The sequence below is a fragment of the Macrobrachium nipponense genome, chromosome 28 (genome assembly GCF_015104395.2).
Source record: "Macrobrachium nipponense isolate FS-2020 chromosome 28, ASM1510439v2, whole genome shotgun sequence".
In the NCBI taxonomy this organism is placed as follows: Eukaryota; Metazoa; Arthropoda; class Malacostraca; order Decapoda; family Palaemonidae; genus Macrobrachium; species Macrobrachium nipponense.
In genome coordinates, this window is record NC_087217.1 from 14,192,512 (window position 1) to 14,212,511 (window position 20,000).

General features: G+C 38.2%; 1 protein-coding gene across 7 annotated transcripts in view; it reads right to left on the reverse strand.

Moving 5' to 3' along the window:
- LOC135201440 (inositol polyphosphate-4-phosphatase type I A-like) overlaps window positions 1-20,000 on the reverse strand; it is a 408,228-nt gene that overhangs the window by 138,313 nt on the left and 249,915 nt on the right. For all 7 annotated transcript variants that reach the window (XM_064230376.1, XM_064230380.1, XM_064230377.1 and 4 more), the window contains 3 exons: window positions 19,796-19,948; window positions 19,031-19,134; window positions 17,282-17,372 (listed from right to left, as the gene is read on the reverse strand). In XM_064230376.1, coding sequence (XP_064086446.1) covers window positions 17,282-17,372; window positions 19,031-19,134; window positions 19,796-19,948 — 348 coding nt within the window. The remainder of the gene's footprint in view (window positions 1-17,281; window positions 17,373-19,030; window positions 19,135-19,795; window positions 19,949-20,000) is intronic.

The following is a 20,000-nucleotide window of genomic DNA, read 5'->3' on the forward strand; positions in this document are numbered from 1 at the left end:
CAATATGGTAAAAAAATAACCCCATAAATCAGGAGAAAAAAATTTATAAAAAAGACGAAACAAAAATTGGAAAAAAGGGCTCTATTTGATTGTTCTATAATGTCTTTCTGAGTTATATACCAAATTCCAATTATCGCTTTTAAAAAATAAGGTGGAAAGAATAGATTTGAAGGTCAAATAAGGTATAGTTTTGAGATATGGGCGTTCAAAGTTTTCCTTCGTATTTCTATAAAGACAATGTTAATAAATAATTATTATTATGAATGTATATTTCTTTTTTGTGTATTAATAAACCAAAACTATTTTATTTATCACAATTTAATCATAAATGATGATCCCTTTGCTCATATATCGTAGCCTGGGGCACTGCTTGAGGCAAGATGGGGCACTCCTTCCTACGCAACTCTCTCTCTCGCCCCTTCACTAACTCGGCTTATTACAGCGAATTTTCTTCTTCTGTATGTTAGCGAGATGTTTTCCTTGTCCTCTTTGACATAATGAAATTCTTTGCCGAAACAAAGATAAACAAACGTAAATGCAAGAGAATGTCAGAGGTGAAACTCGAAGGTGTACTCTCTTTTTACAAAGACAATTTAATAAATCATGATTATTATGAATTTCATATTCCATTTTGGGTACTAAAAAACCAAAACTTTGTTATTTATCATAAATGAAGATCTCTTTGCTCAAAGATCGTAGCCTTGGGCACAGTGTGACGTGTGCTGTCAGGCAAGACGGGGGCATTACTACGTAACCCTTACTACGCAACCCTCCCCTCTCTCTTCACTAACTACGTGTATATTATGATATTCTGTAATAATAGTTGAGCGATTTTTCTTCGTATGTATGTTAGCGAGATGTTTTCCTTGTCTTCTCCTCATTGGCATGATGAAATTCTTGCCGAAACATACATAAACATACATAAAAGCAAGCGAATGTCAGAGGTGAAATCGAACGTGTAGACTACTTGAAGTTTGTGCTCGCACTGATGGTTGGACTTGGTAGCTGACTGAAGTGAAGTCTCCCTTCTCGACTCGGGGAATGTCTACAGATGCCATTTCTCCCAATTTCTTTGACAATAATTATCAAAAATCACAATAATAGAAGAAATATTGCATTTTCTTGTACGGATCAATGTTTTAGGCTTATTGAGTTACATTAACTAATTACCCTGTAACTACGAAAATAAGAGGAATTTTGACTAAATATTTCGTATACATATTCTCAATTGCCAAATGAAGCTCCATGAATTTTTTCATGACTTTGCAGTTTTTGCCCTATACCCCCATATATCAGGGTTCCGGCCAGCCCCCTTAATAGTCTTAAAACTACAAAGCAAGGGAAGGTCTGAATTTAGGAGAGTACTACTGTAATTATATTTAGGGAAACTATGGTATTAGAAAAAATCCTAGTAAATAATTACACACATTATGTTAGTATGTAATTACCAAGAAGTTACAAGAAAAGGCTGCTGTAATAAAAAAAAAAAATAAGTCATGGATTATACTGAAACAATATTTTGTTATTTGAGTTACAAGGAAAATGTGCAAAGAGCAAAGAAAGAATTAACATGCTCACAATAATAAAGAAGTTCCTCACAGTGATGTAAGGACATTGAAATAAAATTACACGAAGTATAGCATTGTAAGTATAACCCTTAATTTATAAGTAACAATTAGTAGATTATTTTAATAAATAGGTACGGTGATATCTAAGCACTTACAATTTTACCTAAACTTTCAGTTTTTGCTATATAGTAAATATACAATGTGAAATCACAGTACCCACTGAAAGCTGTGCAGTGTACTACACCTATAACATTTTTCCCCACATACAAAAACTAAAACCAAAATACTCCACTAGATCTTCAGATTTCAACATCCAAATTCCCTCATTGTCCAAGGCTGATGTAAAACAGCGCCACAACATAGGCTGCATAAGCTAAAAGTTATACTACTTTATTAAAATTATTACTAATGTGTATTTAATGTTATCCACTTAAGATACCAGGACAAAAATTTGGCACTCTATGTATGTTGATATGTGGAATAAATACAAAATATATGAGAAATATTTTAGTGTAATGGTATTTCAGGTGTTATACATCAGGGTCAATGCCCTGCAAGAAAATGCCAACATAATGACCAATAAGGAAATGATGTAGCATATGTGAATAGTTTAAAAATTTTTTAGAAATAACATTTCCTCCAACATATGTACATGGCATGAAAAATGTACTAGCAAAATGGGTAATACTACAAGCCACATGCCTTTTTATGTGTATAGACTCTGTATGTATATATATATAGTATATACATTATGAACTACATTCTTCAAAACTGAAACAAGCATTTTCTAGAGCTTCAAATATCTGAATCAATACATATACTGTATGAGACATTCCATTAGCGAAAATCTTAGCACTGTATCATTCATATATATATATGTATATCGCTCATCACCTTGTTCAGAGGGGCCGGAGTTGCTAGCAAGGCCTAACGACAAAAAGAAAGAAAGCAAAACTAGAGAGTTTACTGCAATATTGGTGCTACTTTTATGCAGATTTCAGTATCTAAAACTGCTTGAATTGCAAATTATTTTATTCATTTACATTTTTTTTTCAAATTACCTGCATTTCACCAACTATAGCAATTGTCTACATGATTTGGCTGACAATCATAATGGCAATATGTACTTAGTATGCAAAAATTTCTTTGTAAATGCATAATATACTATAATGCATCTAGCTACATATACTTAGTCAATGACAAAAGATGAGCTTTTATATGTAAGAATTTCTTTCTGAAGTACCTACAACAAAGAAATTATTTTTCACTATTGTCTATAATTATCAGAAGAATCTATTTGTCTGAAGCCTTACTACAAGCATCAGCATATTACAAGTTAAAGTTTCTACAAAGGCAGTACTATTCCCAAATGACTATTACCTACAGAGCAACACAGTGAAGCAGAAACACAAAGAATGATAAATAAGCTTCAGTTTTTAGCTCCAAAAAATCTGGTTTTTTCATGGCTATAACAAATAAATGAAGCTATTTATGGTACTGTCTATCATCATTTAAAGACAGGACCAAATTATCTGAAGCCATACTATAAGCATCAAAATACTGTATCATAAGCAATAATGTTTCTACAATTCATGTGATTCAAAATGACAATAATCTATAGGACAACACAGAGAAGCATGAGCATAAAGAATTATATTTTTTCTGTCATTACCTCTAAAAGCCTAACTTTTTCTGAGGTAGTAACAAAATTTCCTCACTATGGCAACATCATCAAAACAAAATACTGTATATTAACAAGTAACAATGCCTTAAATACTATGACTACAGGTGAAATCAAGATAATCCTGATCCAGGGCAACCAATTTTTTGTGTAAATATAATGCTTTACATAACTAAAATGCAACATTGCTAAAAATATAAATAACGTTATACACAAATAAAAGCTGGTGAGCTCTGAATTACTACAATGGTCAAATGAGCAGTGAAAACTCTCATTTTACTTGCTATCTTAAATAAATGGATTTGATATGCCATACTGTACTCATAAAAAGCAGCAATGTAAGTGACATAAAAGAAAAGCAGAACTAACTAGTTGCTGTCATTCCCTGAATTCATTTTTATAACCATTAGCCAATTAAGAAAGACTTACTATATCAGCAACCTGCTTGTCACAAAGGCTACACCTTAGACATTCCATAAATCTACTTAAAAATATATATGTATCTTCATCTACAAAACTTTAAAACTTTTAATTCTTTGAAAATCAAATACTAGTAGCGAAAATAATAGCTAAAAAATTTACCCCCTTTGTCTCTGACATGAGTTACTATAAGAAATCAATTACAGTGAATTAATTTGCTTGGCAAATAATTTTTTAACAGTATAACATCCTTCATAATCTTGTAAATAAAAAATAAATAAGTAGAAATCTAAAGCATGAAACTGTTCGTGTATATGCAGACTTCTTTAAATCTAAAGATGTTCCAGTATACGCAGACTTCTTCTTAAAATCTAAATATAACAATGTTTCATGTAATAAAGTCTTCTTAACATCTAAAGATAATGTTTCACCATGGAATGTCAAGTTACGCTTTTATATGAATCTCTGATAAAACACAAAGTATTTTTTTGTTTTGTCACAGTTATATAGTCAAGTCTTGCACTGATTTAACTGCCAGAAAAATATCTCCAGTCAAGTCTTGCACTGATTTAACTGGCAAAAAAATATCTCCAGTCATGTCTTGCACTGATTTAACTGGCAAAAAAATATCTATCTTAAAAGAATTTAATGATGGTTGTATACTTGCGGATCATTGTAAATGTATCATCATGGAAAATTCTTTTAGGGAACAAAAATTTCCCTCAAACAAGAAAATACTTTTGGAGACAGAAGATATTCCTTTAAAATAACATAGGCAAGAAACTGGTCTGTCCATGTAGTGTAATTTTTTCTTCTTATCAAGTGAACTTTCAACTTGCTTCATTTACTTCTACTGGTCTGATAAAAGTATAATATCAACAGTAAGTTCATATTAGTTTATTACATTTCTTTGGGATACTTTCACTACTTCTCAATATACTACGTCTGAATTAAACTTCATGGATATTCAGACATGAATATTTGAAAGTGATACATATTCACAAAGATGGTGACTCACTGATACTTTAACATAATGCCATTATACTCAACTTGAAATGTTATTGCAATGGACTAAATATTTTCCCTATAATGACTGCTTGGGAGATAAATGTTTATCAAGTGCAAATCAACTAAAGCAAAGCCATCATATGCCAAGAAGACATTTACTTATTCCATATCATTACATGGAATGATACTATCCAACTTGTGATGGTATACTAACTAAATTTTACCCAATTTGACCACACATGTAAAAGGTTTGACCATACTATATTCATATTAGGCTAAGTAAGCTTACTTAGCAAAATGTAAATATTAATCCCGTATGGTATAATATACTTAAAACTGTACCCATCTACAGAATGATAATTTTGGTACAGTATATATGTGCAGTGTATACAGAAACTGCCTAATTGTTAGAATATGAAGGTAAGCTTAGTTGTTCATAAAGTTCTTTGTATTTTGAAGATTGAGAATGATTAAAATTAGCCAGTTAAATAAAAATGTGTTATTAATTGTGGGAACTTTTGAAAGATGTGTCAATGCATTTAGGGATATAACATACTATTTCGAGCTCACTTAACTTTTAGTACTGTAGAATATGTACTGGGAGTATTGCTTTATTCTGCAGTAATATGCTCTTTAAAAGGAATTCAGCTTACTATATATATTATTTAAACTTGGAAGGAATTCCTCTTTTAGGGTAGTATTAAAAAAACAGTTTCAATGGCATTCAGCTTATACCAAGTCATCTTTATTTTTGTTATATTCTCAACGATGATAAACTAAAACCAATTTCTTTTGTAAAAATCTTGGTATGTATAAATTTGAAGATAAATGTAAAATCTTTAAGTTTTGTAAGGGCTACTGATATTGTCATAGGGAATGAAACTAGATAACAATTTCTAGAAAGTCAAATTATATATATCTCTGGTTCCTTGTTCATCTCCTGACCACTTAAACATTCTTATTTGTTGCAGTTATATTGCCCATCAGCTAATAAAATAAAGGGTACTGACCCTGGGTGTGAGTTACAATGGTCAAGCATTATTGCTTCTGGACAGCTTTTAAGTTGAATGAGGTTTTTCTTAAATAACCTGTTGATGTAAGCTTTGTTTGAAACTACAGACCAAACACAAACTAAAGTTGACAATTCATTCTACTGTCAAAATCCCATCAATGTGGGGGTATTGCACTGTTTCTGTCATTAATATTAATAGGTCCTTTAAGCTCCTGAATATTTCTTCAGTCTCCCTATGTAAGCAATATCACAATTGTTATACTCTGGCTTTGTCCTTTTCCTTTACTTCCAAATTTTGTTTTATACCAAGGGATTTATGAATATTAATGAAAAAATTAAATAAAAATCTTCGTTGTTATCTCTAGGATTTTTGGCCACCTTATTTACTGTGCCAAGGAAACATGATATTGTTAAACTACAATAAAGTTTTGTACATACTTACCTGGCAGATATATACTTAGCTATAGTCTCCGACGTTCCCGACAGAATTTCAAATCTCGCGGCACACGCGACAGGTAGGTCAGGTGGTCTACCTTACCCGCCGCTGGGTGGCGGATGTACGAACCACTCCCGTAAGCTTGTCAGATTTTTCTCTTCCACCTGTCTCCTGAGGGGAGGCTGGGTGGGCCATTAATCGTATATATCTGCCAGGTAAGTATGTACAAAACTTTATTGTAGTTTAACAATAACATTTTTGTACATGAACTTCCCTGACAGATATATACTTAGCTGATTGGCACCCTTGGTGGAGGGTAAGAGACAGCTCAATAATACAGGTAAGACGGGAAACAACTAATGTTGTAGGATATAAAAACCTTGGTTCTCACCTTTTCAGGATGAAGACTTCATAGATACTATCTCTGAGTCTGCATTGCCTGGAGAGCTACAGCTAGGACGTGACCTGATGCTGAAAGACTCTCGGATCTACCACTGGGATATGTGATCCCCTATTGTGGTAGAATCCAAGTCGGATGCTGTTAGAGGGACCTTGTCCGCTTACCTAACAGATCCTTTACCTTACTACCTCTGCAAGGAGCCAAAAACCCACCAGACCACCTAACCAAAATACAAAGGGTTAATATTACGACAAAAAGAGGTGCCTCCTCCGCAACCTCTTTCAGACAACCAAAAAACAACAATATAAAATAGGGTGGGTAACATATAAAAAATTTACACGGATGTTTCAGCTCCCTGCCCCAGCACCGAATCCGCCGATACGAAAGGACCCAAGGCGAAGCATTTATCATATGTGATTTTTACATCACGTAGGTAGTGGTTTGCGAAAACCGATTGGCATCTCCAAAAAGTCGCCTCCATCAAGCTCCGCACAGACATATTTTTTCTGAATGCAAGCGAAGTTGCGATGGCTCTCACCTCGTGAGCTTTCACTTTCAGTAGTCTAAATGTTCTTTTCCTTACAGGCAAACATGTGCCTCTGTAATAAGGCTTCTCAGAAAAAAGGAAAGAGCATTCTTCGACTGGGCCGAGTGGGGTCCTTTACGGAGCACCAAAGCACATCTTGATTAGCCTTAAGTTGTTCCTTCCTCTTAAGGAAATACTTCATAATTCTCATAGGGCAAAGAGTTCTTTCAGGCTCTTCCCCTACTAAAAAGAAAATACTAAACTACGAACTTCAAAGCTCCTGGGCCAAGGGCGTGATGGGTTTTCATCTTTGCGAAGGAAAACTTGGAAGAAACGAACACACCATAGAATCTTCCTTAAACCCTACATTGCCCTCAATAGCTTGGAGCTCACTCACTCTCTTAGCTGTAGCTAGGGCCAAAAGGAAGATAGCCTTCTTCGTCAGATCTTGAAAGAGGCTAAGCCAGGAGGTTCGAATCTAGACGATCCAAGGAATTGTAGAATACGTCTAGATTCCAGTTCGGTTACTACATGAGGACGCTTAATGGTTTCAAATGATCTAATAAGATCATGCAGGTCCTTATCATCGGATATATTTAAGCCTCTATGCCGAAATACCGCCGCCAACATACTGCGGTATCCCTTAATAGTTGACACAACCAGAGACATTCTTCCTTGAGGAAAATAAGGAAATCCGCAATTTGGGTCACAGAGGTACTGGAAGAGGAAATGTTCTTCCTCTTGCACCAACGTCTGAAGACATCCCACTTTGACTGGTATACACGCAAGGTGGAAGGTCTCCTCGCTCTTGCGATTGCTTTAGCAGCTGTTGCTGAAAAGCCTTTCGCTCTGACCAAACTTTGGACAGTCTGAAACCAGTCAGACTGAGAGCGAGGAGATTTTTGTGGTACCTGTCGAAGTGGGGTTGTCTGAGTAGATCGCTCCTTAGCGGGAGCGATCTTGGAAGGTCCACCAACCATTCCAGTACCTCTGTGAACCATTCTTGGGCCGGCCAAAAGGGAGCGATTAAGGTCATTCTCGTTAAATCGGACTCTACGAACTTCTTGATGGTTAGCCCCAGGATCTTGAAGGGGGGGAAACGCGTAGACGTCGAGGTCCGTTCCAGTCTAGAAGAAGAGCATCTATTGCTACTGCCTCTGGATCCGATATCGGAGAGCAGTAAGGATCCAGCCTCTTGTTCTTTGGACGTGGGCAAAGAGGTCTATGTGTGGCCTGCCCCATAACTTCCACAGGCTCTGGCATACATCCAGATGAAGGGTCCACTCTGTGGGAAGGACCTGACTTTTTCCTGCTGAGGAGATCTGCTCTTACATTCCTTTCTCCTGCACGAACCTGGTGAGAAGCTTGATTCCTCTTTCTTCTGCCCACAGAAGAAGGTCTCTTGCTGTCTCGTACAGGGAGAAGGAATGCGTCCCCCCCGGTGTTTCCTGATATATGCCAGAGCTGTAGTGTTGTCCGCGTTGACCTGCACTACCGATCTTCTGACTTTGGCTCGAAAGCCTTCAGAGCCAACCACACAGCCATCAACTCCTTTCTGTTGATATGCCAGGCTACCTGGTCCCCCACCCAGGTACCTGACACTTCGCTGGTTCCCAGAGTTGCACCCCACCCCTATGTCCGACGCGTCGGAGAACAACACCAGGTTGGGGGTCTGTGATTGAAGAGACAGTCCCTTCGCAAAGAGGTTGGGATCTGTCCACCATAAGAGATGTTTGTCTTGATGTCCTGGGATAACGACAGGAGAACGTTCAAATCCTGAGAACGACGACCTCCAATTCCGATGAAGAAAGAATTGGAGCGGTCTCAGGTGCAACCTTCCTAGGGAAACGAATTGCTCCAGAGAGGAGAGCGTCCCCAGCAGGACTCATCCACTCCCTCACTGTGCATACTTCTTTCCCTAAGAAAGGTTGTTACTCTCTCGAATCCTCGGGCTATCCTTTCCTGCGAGGGAAAAGCCCGAAAACTCAGAGAGTTCATCTGTATCCGAGATACACACACTCTTGCTCGGGAAGGGAATTAGTGATGACTTCTTGAAATTGACTAGAAGTCCCAAAGCCTTCGTCAATTCTAAAGTTACTTGTAAGTCCTTCAAACAACGATCTTCTGAATTGGCCCTTATTAGCCAATCGTCGAGGTACATGGATATCCTCACCCCTTTCAAATGAATCCATTGAGCCCACATTCCTCAAAATCCCCCCCGTGAACACTTGAGGGGCCGTCGAGAGGCCGAAACACAGAGCCCTGAACTGAAAAATTTTCCCCCCCATCATGAATCTGAGAAACTTCCTTGAGGAAGGATGGATCGGTACGTGGAAGTAAGCGTCCTGTAAATCCAAGGAAACCATCCAGTCCCCTGGACGAATGCTGCCAGCACTGATGAAGGCGTTTCCATCGTGAACTTCTTCTTTTCTACGAAGAAGTTCAGGGCGCTACATCCAACACCGGTCTCCATCCCCCTGAGGACTTCGGAACTAGGAAAAGGCGGTGTAGAAGCCCGATGAATGATGGTCTGTCACTAGTTCGATAGCCCCCTTCTCCAGCATCTGATCTACTGCTAGATGGAGAGCTTGATTCATGATGGGTCTCTGTACCTGGCCGTCAGTTCCCTTGGGATGGTCGTCAAGGGAGGTCTTTCGACGAAAGGGATGAGGTAACCTCTCCTCAAAATAGAAAGGGTCCCAAGGATCCGCCCCTTTTTGGGCCCAGACTTCTGCAAACTCTAAGAGTCTGGCGCCCACCGTTGTTGAAGGACTTGCAAGTTAGTTTGGGGGCTTTAACAGACTTGGCGAAAGTCTTACCCCTTCTTGAAGGTTACGTAAGAACCTCTAAAACCGATAGAGGTTCTTGATGAAGATGCCCCTCGAAAGGGTTCTCGAACACTTGCCTTTTCCTTCTTAGCCTTGGTAGGGAAGGAAGGGCGAGGTTTCTTTTCTTGCCGACTGTGCCAAAAGGTCCTGGGTGGCTTTGGCCGAAAGTGACCTCGAAATGTCCTGCACTCTATGTTTCGGGAACAACTGAGTAGACAGAGGAGCAAACAGCAAAGAAGACCTCTGAGCATGGGAGACCGACTTCGTTAAGAAGGAACAATAAACCGACCTCTTCTTCACGATCCCGGCCCCATTAAAGGGAGGCGATTTCACCTCGCTCCGTCTCTTACCGACTTGTCCATACAAGACAAGCACACATAAGATCTTCTGGCGAAATTGACTCTGGCACTCAATTTTCTTGGCTAGGACTCCCAACGACCAATCAAGGAAGTTAAATACTTCTAGCACTCTAAACATACCTTTGAGCAAATGATCCAATTCATTCATTGCCCAAGTCGTCTTAGCAGAGTTAAGGGCAGTTTTTTTTTTTTTATTCTCCTTGTCGAATCTACCAGCGCCGAAAAATCCGAATCAGCCGAAGACGGTAGACCCAATCCTAAGGGCTCCTGTTTCGTACCAGAAACCAGCGCGTCCTGATTAACTTCGAAGGAGGAAAAGCGAACATCGTCTTCCCCGCTTCTTCTTTGGAAGCCATCCAGGAACCAAACTCCTCAGTGCCTTCTTCATAGAAAGAGTTGGCTTCATCCTCACACAAGAAGAACTCTTCGCTGCTTCGCCGTTGAAAAAGTGAGTGAGGAGAAGGAGGAGCCGTAGGAGTAAGTAAGGGAATCCCCAAAAACTTGTAAAAGTAGCTCTGTAAGCTTCTTGTAAGAAGAGACAGCAGCAGAAGTGTTCGGTTCCTCATCCGAACCTTCTAGGACGTCGTTGTCGAGGCAGAGCGCGGAAGATCCTTAGGTGACGAAGGGATCCTAGCAGGAGTTGAGCGCGAGTGGAGAACGCCCTCTCTTAGAAGAGTTCACATCCACTGGAGAACGATGAGAAGATCTGGGATGTCTACGATGAGACTCCCTCTTCGAGGTATACGGAATCTCAGCGAGCCGAGGTAGGGCTCCCTACTCCGAGAATCCTCGGAAATATCCACAGGGCACTTACGAGGAGCGAGCGCCTACTATACTCTATGCGCCTATCCTGAGGCGAGCGGTCTGCCTAGGAGAAGAGCGCCTATCGAGAGCAGAGCGCTTGCGCGGCTCTCATACCTGTCCAGTTGCGTACGATCAACGGAAGTTCGACTGGAAGGCGAAAAGCGCCTACTAGGAGAAGGCTTGCTTGCGAGACCTTCTTGACGTCTAACAAGGAGGGTAACATTCAGGAGAAGGGCGCTTCAAAACTAACGAGCGCCTACTTGGAGAAGGGCGCTTCCGGATTCCTGGTGCCTACAAGAGACAAACGGTCAGGAGAAGTGCGCCTAGAAGCGGGGGAGGCGCCCTACACGGAGAAGGGCGCTTGAAAGACTCTTGTTGTCTGCCCCTAGGAGAATAATCAGGAGTATGACGCCTTAAAAGAGACGAGCGCCTACTAGGAGATCATAGTGCAGTAGGCTCTTGGCGCCTACCTTGCGGGGAGCGGCTAACAGTAGGCCGTCTATCATGCACACAGACTCCTACCAGACTCTAGATGCCTGTCAGGAGAGAAGTCCACGATCCGACACTCGAGGAGAGTGACATCTGGAAGAAGAACGCCTACTTGTATAAGGGCGCCTTCTAGAATCTTGAGGCTGCTGAGGAGAAGTCTCACGCGAGGGAGTTGAAGAAATCGCGTGATGAGCAGGTGCAGTGCGCTTACCGGAAGCGGGAATCCAATCTGGAGAAAAAACTTCTTTCTCCATAGAGCGTCCTACCGATGTTTGGCGCCTTGAAATCGAAAGAGAGCCAGGCGAGCGAGGGCGCTCACGCGAGCGAGGGCGCTCACGCGAGCCCCCACCTCATACGAAACTCCCCATATGAAGGAGAACGATCCTCTGAAGAGCGGCGTCTCCTAGATCTCTTGATCGGAAGAGAAACGTCCTTCTTCCTACGTGATCTAACTGCTAGAGAGTCTGCTAGCGCCGTGATCTGAGCTTGAAGTCCCGCGAGTACTCTCGTAGGAGAATCTTCTTGTTCTTCCTCGGAAGGCAGGCGCCGAGCGCGGAGCGCGAGAAGAAGAACGATCACAGGATTTCTTGGGTTTCTTCGCCTCCACCGACGATTCTTCCGGAAAACCTCCGGACTAGAAGCCAAAGGACTGCAGGGAGCCTTCCAAGCCCTCTTCAACGGCGCGACGCATCTGGGGAGTTCCAACCTCTCTTTGGAGAGGGAGACGACGAAGAGGAGAAGCATTGGCGTAGGAGCTCCTTCTTGTAGCGATCCGAGCAGCCTGGGAGCGTACTTTCAGGATCTGCCGAGGGGACGCCTGACCGGTGGGGCTCTCCCTAGCCCTCCTGCGGCTTTCGACTTTCCTACTCCACTGGAACTGGGAGTCTGGAAGAGGTCTAGGCCTAGAGGCACTAAGGAGCCGGGGTTCAGACGCAACCCTCACAACACTGGGGACACTGCACTTATCACTAAACAACTCTCCTTCCTTACCTTCCAACTGACGAATCTTCTGATCCAGAGAACGATTCGTGGCTTTCAGAGCTGCCGCCTCCGAAGGCGAATCTTCGGCTTCGGTGCGGGGAGCCGGGGCTGCAACTTGGGAAGAAGGTTCTAATTCTACGTTAGTACTATGGATCCACATCCAACTCACTCATTCTAGATCTGCTAGAACTTCTAGAGGAAAGCCTTACGCACTCTATCACGTTCCAACTTGCCTAACATAAGAAGAGAGAGCCTTATATTCTTCTTCATTCAATCCCTTACATTCACTACAAGGGTTAGCAAAAGAACATTCATTCCCCTGCAATTTTCATGGCAAACCGTGTGGGGGTGGAACGTCTACCGAAAGCTTTCACGGCAAACCATTCAACCTTACATCCTTCATTCACGCAAACCCTAAACAAAACCGAAGTTTTAACTACCGAATCTAGATCAGACATCGTTAAAGAAAATCAAACTCAAAATCAAACCGGTCCCACAATCAGCGTATGCCAAGCCAAACAAAGCGAATACGTCACCAAAAGAAGTCCAAATTAACTCCAGGCAAGCGAGAATCGAAAAACTATCGAGAGGAACCGACAACAGTTGTTATCGTTCCCGCGACAGAGAAAAATCTGACAAGCTTACGGGAGTGGTTCGTACATCCGCCACCCAGCGGCGGGTAAGGTAGACCACCTGACCTACCTGTCGCGTGTGCCGCGAGATTTGAAATTCTGTCGGGAACGTCGGAGACTATAGCTAAGTATATATCTGTCAGGGAAGTTCATGTACAAAACTAATTATTTTCTCTCTTTCCATTAGCCAATTTCTTTCTTTGCTAAAGTTTTGATCTACAGTAGTTACATTCATTATGATGATGACAGTAGTTTTTGTAAAGCTCAAAGATTCTAGGTGTAAACTTTACAACAAACTAAGATTAACACTCAGTATTAATGATGACGATGATGATGGGAGTAGTAGTAGCAGCAGTCGATTCACAGGATACAAAAGACTGTCATCAAATTAGCTGTTACTATGGGAGAAGTGCCATGAGCATATGTCTTGAACTGAATATTTAAGTAACCTTGTTGCTTATTTTAAATTTACTGCTGACCTGCCAATTTCTTCCAAAAACTGTATATACCCGAGTTTGCTATGGTTTCAGACTTACTATGAGATGAACAGAAAAATACAATAATACCTCGTTTTACATTTAATTCAAATCTGGTGCTAGAAGCAACACAGCATCATGCACCATCTAAATATGAATTCCTTGCATTTCTTTAAAGCAAAGGTGGCAGTTCTACCCTCTCTTCCCATACATCATGAAAAGTCCCTCTATTATTTCCCTAAATCTGCATTCCTGCTGTGACCAAATTACAGAAAGATATACTAATCATGGCAAATTATTGGAACTTCAGAAATTCAAACTTGATGAACATGTTCTTTTGCTTCAAAGGCTCACATGACACTTACTCATTATTCATTTGCGTTACCTCATTTATTTTTCTGTTGTCAATCTCACTTGTTTAACTTTTTTATTTGTTTTATGTGCATTCTTTCTTACTCCAGTATTTCTTTTTCTGGACTGGGCTACTGTCCCTACTGGGGCCATTGGAATTGTAGCATTCTTCTTTTCCAGCTGGGGTTGTAGTCTTGCTAATAATAATAATAGTAATACGTAATAATAATAACATCAACACAATAGTGTCAACATTTATTGACCACCATGAGCAAGAGGAGAGATTCCACAGACTACACCATCACTACTAACTTGCATTGCATGCCTTTTTTGAAGCAGGCAAGTCTTTCATATCAATTAAGTGAGAGCTTCAACTGAAAATAACAGGCCCTACTGCATTCAAATAATTTTTCTTTTCTTTGGATTCTATTACTTTATAAAGATTTCCAAAAAATATGTTTGAATTTACACTTCACAAAAGTACTGTGCTTACCATTTCAAAGGAATCCTATAAATATTTGGCATTAGGACATTAGGAAGCTCAATGGATTCAGAACCCTACAGTAATTGAAATGTGCACAGAATTTGCTTTATTGTGGTAGCTTAATTGTGGTAGCTTAATTGTGGTAGCTTAATAATTAGTGCATAAATCTTTCACTTATGAGGCAATAGTAGCCGACATAAACAAAGAGGCAAACTAAAAGTAATTAAGCATAAATGGTGCAAAAAAGGCACATTTTATGAATAACTAAGTTCCTTTCAAAATATAATCTCTTTTATTGCCTATCACCACCATGGTACACATGCAAGAAATGCTGCAGCCATTTCTCTTAAAACAGTGCAACATCTTTTGTTTCCGATTCTGTTTACATTGCAAATGTCAGAAAAATATTTGGGTGTACTGAATATGTTTAGTGACAAAGCAATGGCACAATTATTGGAAACATTATATTTATCCAATGTTGTCATATGGATAAAGAGTAACAAAGGGAAAAAGGAAAAAGTAATTTTTCTGTCAATTCTGGAAGACTAGTCTAACTCACATTATACTTTTTTCTTTGAAACATACTGTCCATGTTCTTTTATAAATTGTAATACATACATTAAAATTAATTATCAAATTATCTCCTTTTTCATAAAAACTAACATAGGCCTTTAGTATCTCCCTATAATTTACTTGGATGGCCGTCAAAAGAAGGGTAGAATGGTGAACAGTTCCACGCATTTTTGCAAAATCCCAGTTCACTGATTGTACATGTTGCATTTCTTCTATTAGAGGTTTTATCACTGGATGAAAAATATATATATTATTAAAGTTAAAAAATTTCCCCCATATAATTTACCTATGAATATCTATCTCCAGTGCATTTATATCATATAAAACATCTGTTCAAAGATGGACTGCCAGTTTTCCTTGGTGTACTGGTGGTATGAGTATTTGATAAGCTCACCCATTAAGGGGTTAACATGTGAGTGTCCCTTTATACATGCCAGGATGCACCAGATTTTCCTGAATGCTGCTGTCAAACAAAGTTTAAGCTATTAGTTTTTTCTTATCACTTGTTTTTCAACATATCTAAAACATGTGATTCTAACTCTATGGGTCAACTCAAGAGCCTCCTTCATATTTGTGCATTTTCCCAACATTAAATAGTGACAGAGCAATAACAATGTATATCCAATTATATCCTAAAAAATCAAAATGAAACTGTAAACTACATCTAGTGTATACTTTGAAGAAAAGAATAATCATCAGTATGTGACTAAAACCATCAAACTTTAAAATTTCTATATATTCTATGTTACTGAGCACATTACATATAATTATAATCAATGTTTCTCCTATATCCTAAGTAATGTAATTGAAGCAATGTACCTCCGGAAAGTTATTGGCCATAGTTTGTGTTAGTAAATCAAAGTTCTCACCTATGAGCAATAAAAATATATCTGTACAAAATTATTCAATAACATAAAAAAAAAAGATTTCCATTTCTTGAGGATGACTAATATGAAGCTTACTTTTTGGTATTATTATCTGTTTGAAACACAGCAAACACTCATATACAGGCAGACCACGGTTATCGCCACTCAGTTAATGGTGATCCGGTTCTATGGGGCTTCACCATAACAGGCTGAGTTTCAGTTATTGGCACCAATAATAGAGTTATGGCACCATAACATACCTAACATAGGCGCCATTTACTGAAATTCGACATCATAAACGGCATACGTTGCAAAGTTTCAGTTAATGGCGGTTTTCGCTTATTGGCACCCCGCCGAGAACGGACCCCCCCCTCCCCAATAACCTGGGACTGCCTGTACATTCATGTTATCAAAACCATGGGAAGCAGTACAGAATAATTACAAATACTGCTGTATCAGTACACAAGCAATTAGTGCTATTTCATGGTACTTTTGTTTAGAGTACTGATGTTTTCATCAAACTTTTCAAAGAATTAATAAAACTAATTAACCCTGCAACTAAAAAATAAGCAAATGAACTGATCCTAAAGAATCATAACTTCTATACAAAAGTAAGAGACTGAGGAATAAAAATCATTCAAATAATTGCAAAGAAATAAATATAAATGACAGATAAGAGTAGATGACCGTTATTGATTATTGTATCTTTATAAAACAAGAAAAAAATATAATCCTGAGACATATAAAAAACTAATGAAAATCTTACTCCTACTGCTTTTATCCAACCATGATAATAGCAACAAAAAATATACCATTGCTTCTTTCTGTATCGATTACAGCGTCTACCATTTACGTATGTAATTTTAATATCATTATCACATGTTTACATGTTACTTTCTCAACATAATACTGTACTACTGCTTTTAAACCCACCAGTACACTGGAGTTCAGATTAAATATATCCATATATTCTACCCATTTATATATAAAATGACTTGAGTCCCATCATATAATATACATTAAAAACATACTACTGTGATGGTATCCTTTTCTTTATTACCTATTTAAGAGATCTCAAAATGCTTTCTTCCATGTCAGATAAAAAGGATAAAATATCACTTTCATCAATATGCAAGTAAGAGAAGAACACTTAAAAAGGAAAAGCTACACATGCACAATTAAAGCAACGTTTTGGAAAATCATGAAAAGGGGCTCTAAAATGGCTAAATAGCTACATAAATTCATCCACAAATCTTCAATATAAACGAAAGATGCTGCACAATAACAAGGAACATAATAGAGTCATAATCTAAATCATGAAATGATGAATTATTTGCAGTTTTCTTTGGAACAAATTAATATAAATAATGCCAAGAAGGAAACTGACCTAAAGTAACTCCAGTGTTGATGCGGTGACGATGAATGTCTGTTGGCAGTGATGACTGTTTGGCTGCTACTTGTTGCATTAAGGATTCCACCTTTAAAGAAGACAATTTCATAAGGCCACCATTAGACCATATCATTTATGAAAAATAAAAATTTGTCTAAAACTAGAGGTATTTCATGATATAAAACCATGTCACAGCATCAAAGTTCATTGCCATATTTGGGGAAAAAAAGGAGGCAGCATAATGTAATAACAAAAGTTTTAGAGTCATATCTTTATTGGCCAATACTCTTAGAAATAATATAATTAAAATAAATGAAAAAAAATAAGGTAGTTGTAGAAGGAAATCTCTCAAGTTTAAAGTCAACAATCTTAATACACAGAGTAATGTTTATCTGATGTACATTACTGTAAAAAGAGCAGATGGCTTTTGATACTGGGCAGTATGTCATCAGAGTACCCCTTCAGAATATGGATCCTGACAATATAAAATCTAAATCCTAAGTTAATAAATCAAATAGGTTACAACTGTATGTAAAACTGAGTGGTAATGCTGTGAAAAAAGAGTCGTCAATAAGAGCAATTTGGTGTAAAAGAAAACCATCATATGGTACTGAAGATATCTAACAGAAGAACAATATTCCAATAATTGTAGAATAAAATATCTGAAACATGTTGCAACAATTGGGATGATACTAACATCCACAGAGGGGGACCCTAACCCTAATACCAAGCTTTCCAGGAAGATAAGAAATGTGGAGTCATAGGTAATGCAGAGTAGTACTACATTTAGAACAATTAATTATGGGTTAGCAAAAAGGAGTATCAGTGAGCAGGAGCATGGTGCAAGACTGGTTAAACGCTCAAGTTTCAGTTTTGTTATGGCTCAGCACCATACTTCACTGACTACACCACTCACTTCAGACCTGTTTGAAATCTCTTAAGCTTAGTGAAATAATTTTGCAAATGCAGGGATCAAATAACCAAAGATATGCATCACCCATTTAATGTAATACTTTTACTTACAAGACCATGATCATGCTGATGGCAATAACAAAAAACAATGGGCCAGGGATACTAGCATATGTAACACCAAACAAAATATGGCCATTATCTTTGTCAAAAAAAAAACTTCAACAAATCTGTTACAGGTTCATTGAAAAACTATGAAGATGAAATTCATAATCTTCAGCAACTAAGTAACAAAGATTAAATAATCAGATTATTAGATCTAAGATGAAATTCATAATCTTCAGCAACTAAGTAACAAAGATTAAATAATCAGATTATTAGATCTAAGTTGGCACAGTCAAAACCTAACAGTTTCCTATATGCATGTGTTTTCAGAAAACAGGTCTACATACAAGGCCTTTGTATAAAAACCTGAACATTAACCTTACACAGTAATGAAAGAATTGAGCCTGCAGTGTAATTATAGTAATCTGTACCCATATCCTTTGGAATGTGAACAATATTGCACAATTCACATACCTGAGAAATCATGATTACATATAACTTTTAGAGACATCTTTTCTTTACACAATGGGAAAAACTATCAGGATCTTTGCCTCGACTTTCAAGGTCAGGAATTTTTTAATTTCAAAAGAAGTGACGAACTGCAGTGTATGAAAAGAAAATAAATCAATATAAAATTCAGGTCAACAACTGTAATAGTAGTTATCAAAACCAAATGGAAAGAAGCCAACATCTGGAAGCAAACATCAATACAAAATACTTCAATTGTCTCACCTGAGACCTCATGTAAGCAAAGGAGGCCTGGTGAATAGCAGTTATCCAAGAATCTCTCTCAGCCTCACATAATGCTGCACAGTGTTGTGTTCCTCCTTCAAATACTGAAAAAATTAATACAAGTACAGTACAGTAAAATTGTGTATTCATACACTCATGTCTTTGTTTCCTAATCTATATAATAGCTATGAACCTCCTGCCAGATATAAAGTATAAATAGAGCACATATATGTACCATAACATTTGATGTGAGTTATGGTAAAAAAAATATGCCAGTGTATTTAAGCCACCAATCTGTATCATAATAAAAAAAATTACTCTTACAAGTATAGTTTGAAGAAAACAGAAAAAGAGGTGAACCTCAATTACATAGTAGTGTCTCATCACACATCAGGAAGTCTAAAATACCCAACTATACACTATTGTTGTCTTCATTTTTAGATCAAATGGCAAGCTCTTTGAACTATAAAACACTTAAAAATGAAAGAAAAAACATCATTCAATTTTTTAAAGAAAACTGTTAAGTTTTATATATCAACGATTATCTTCCAAAGTGCAAGCAAACCTTGTCCCAGTGATTCGTCTTAATAACCCATTATTATTGTCAAACAATAACCTAATAGTACTTCAAAAACATTTGGCAAGTTCACTCCAAAAACTTGCTTCAGCTAACAATAAATTCTTAGTAACTTACTACTAACTGTATTCAAAAGCAATTACGTAACTAGAACTTGAAGTAGAGCAATCAACAATAAGCAAACTCACCTAAATTAAAGGCAAATGGAGGCTCATTTGACTGATCTAAAGTAACCTGACAGTTTTCCAACACAATGACTCCTGCTGGTTCAGACCAATGGTCACGAGACTTGAAGTAAAATAGAAGATTTCCTCGAAGTCTACACCATCGTTCCGTACTCACTGTCGAAGAAAATGCTTGTGTTTACTTGGAAAAGGATAGGCATGGATCTGT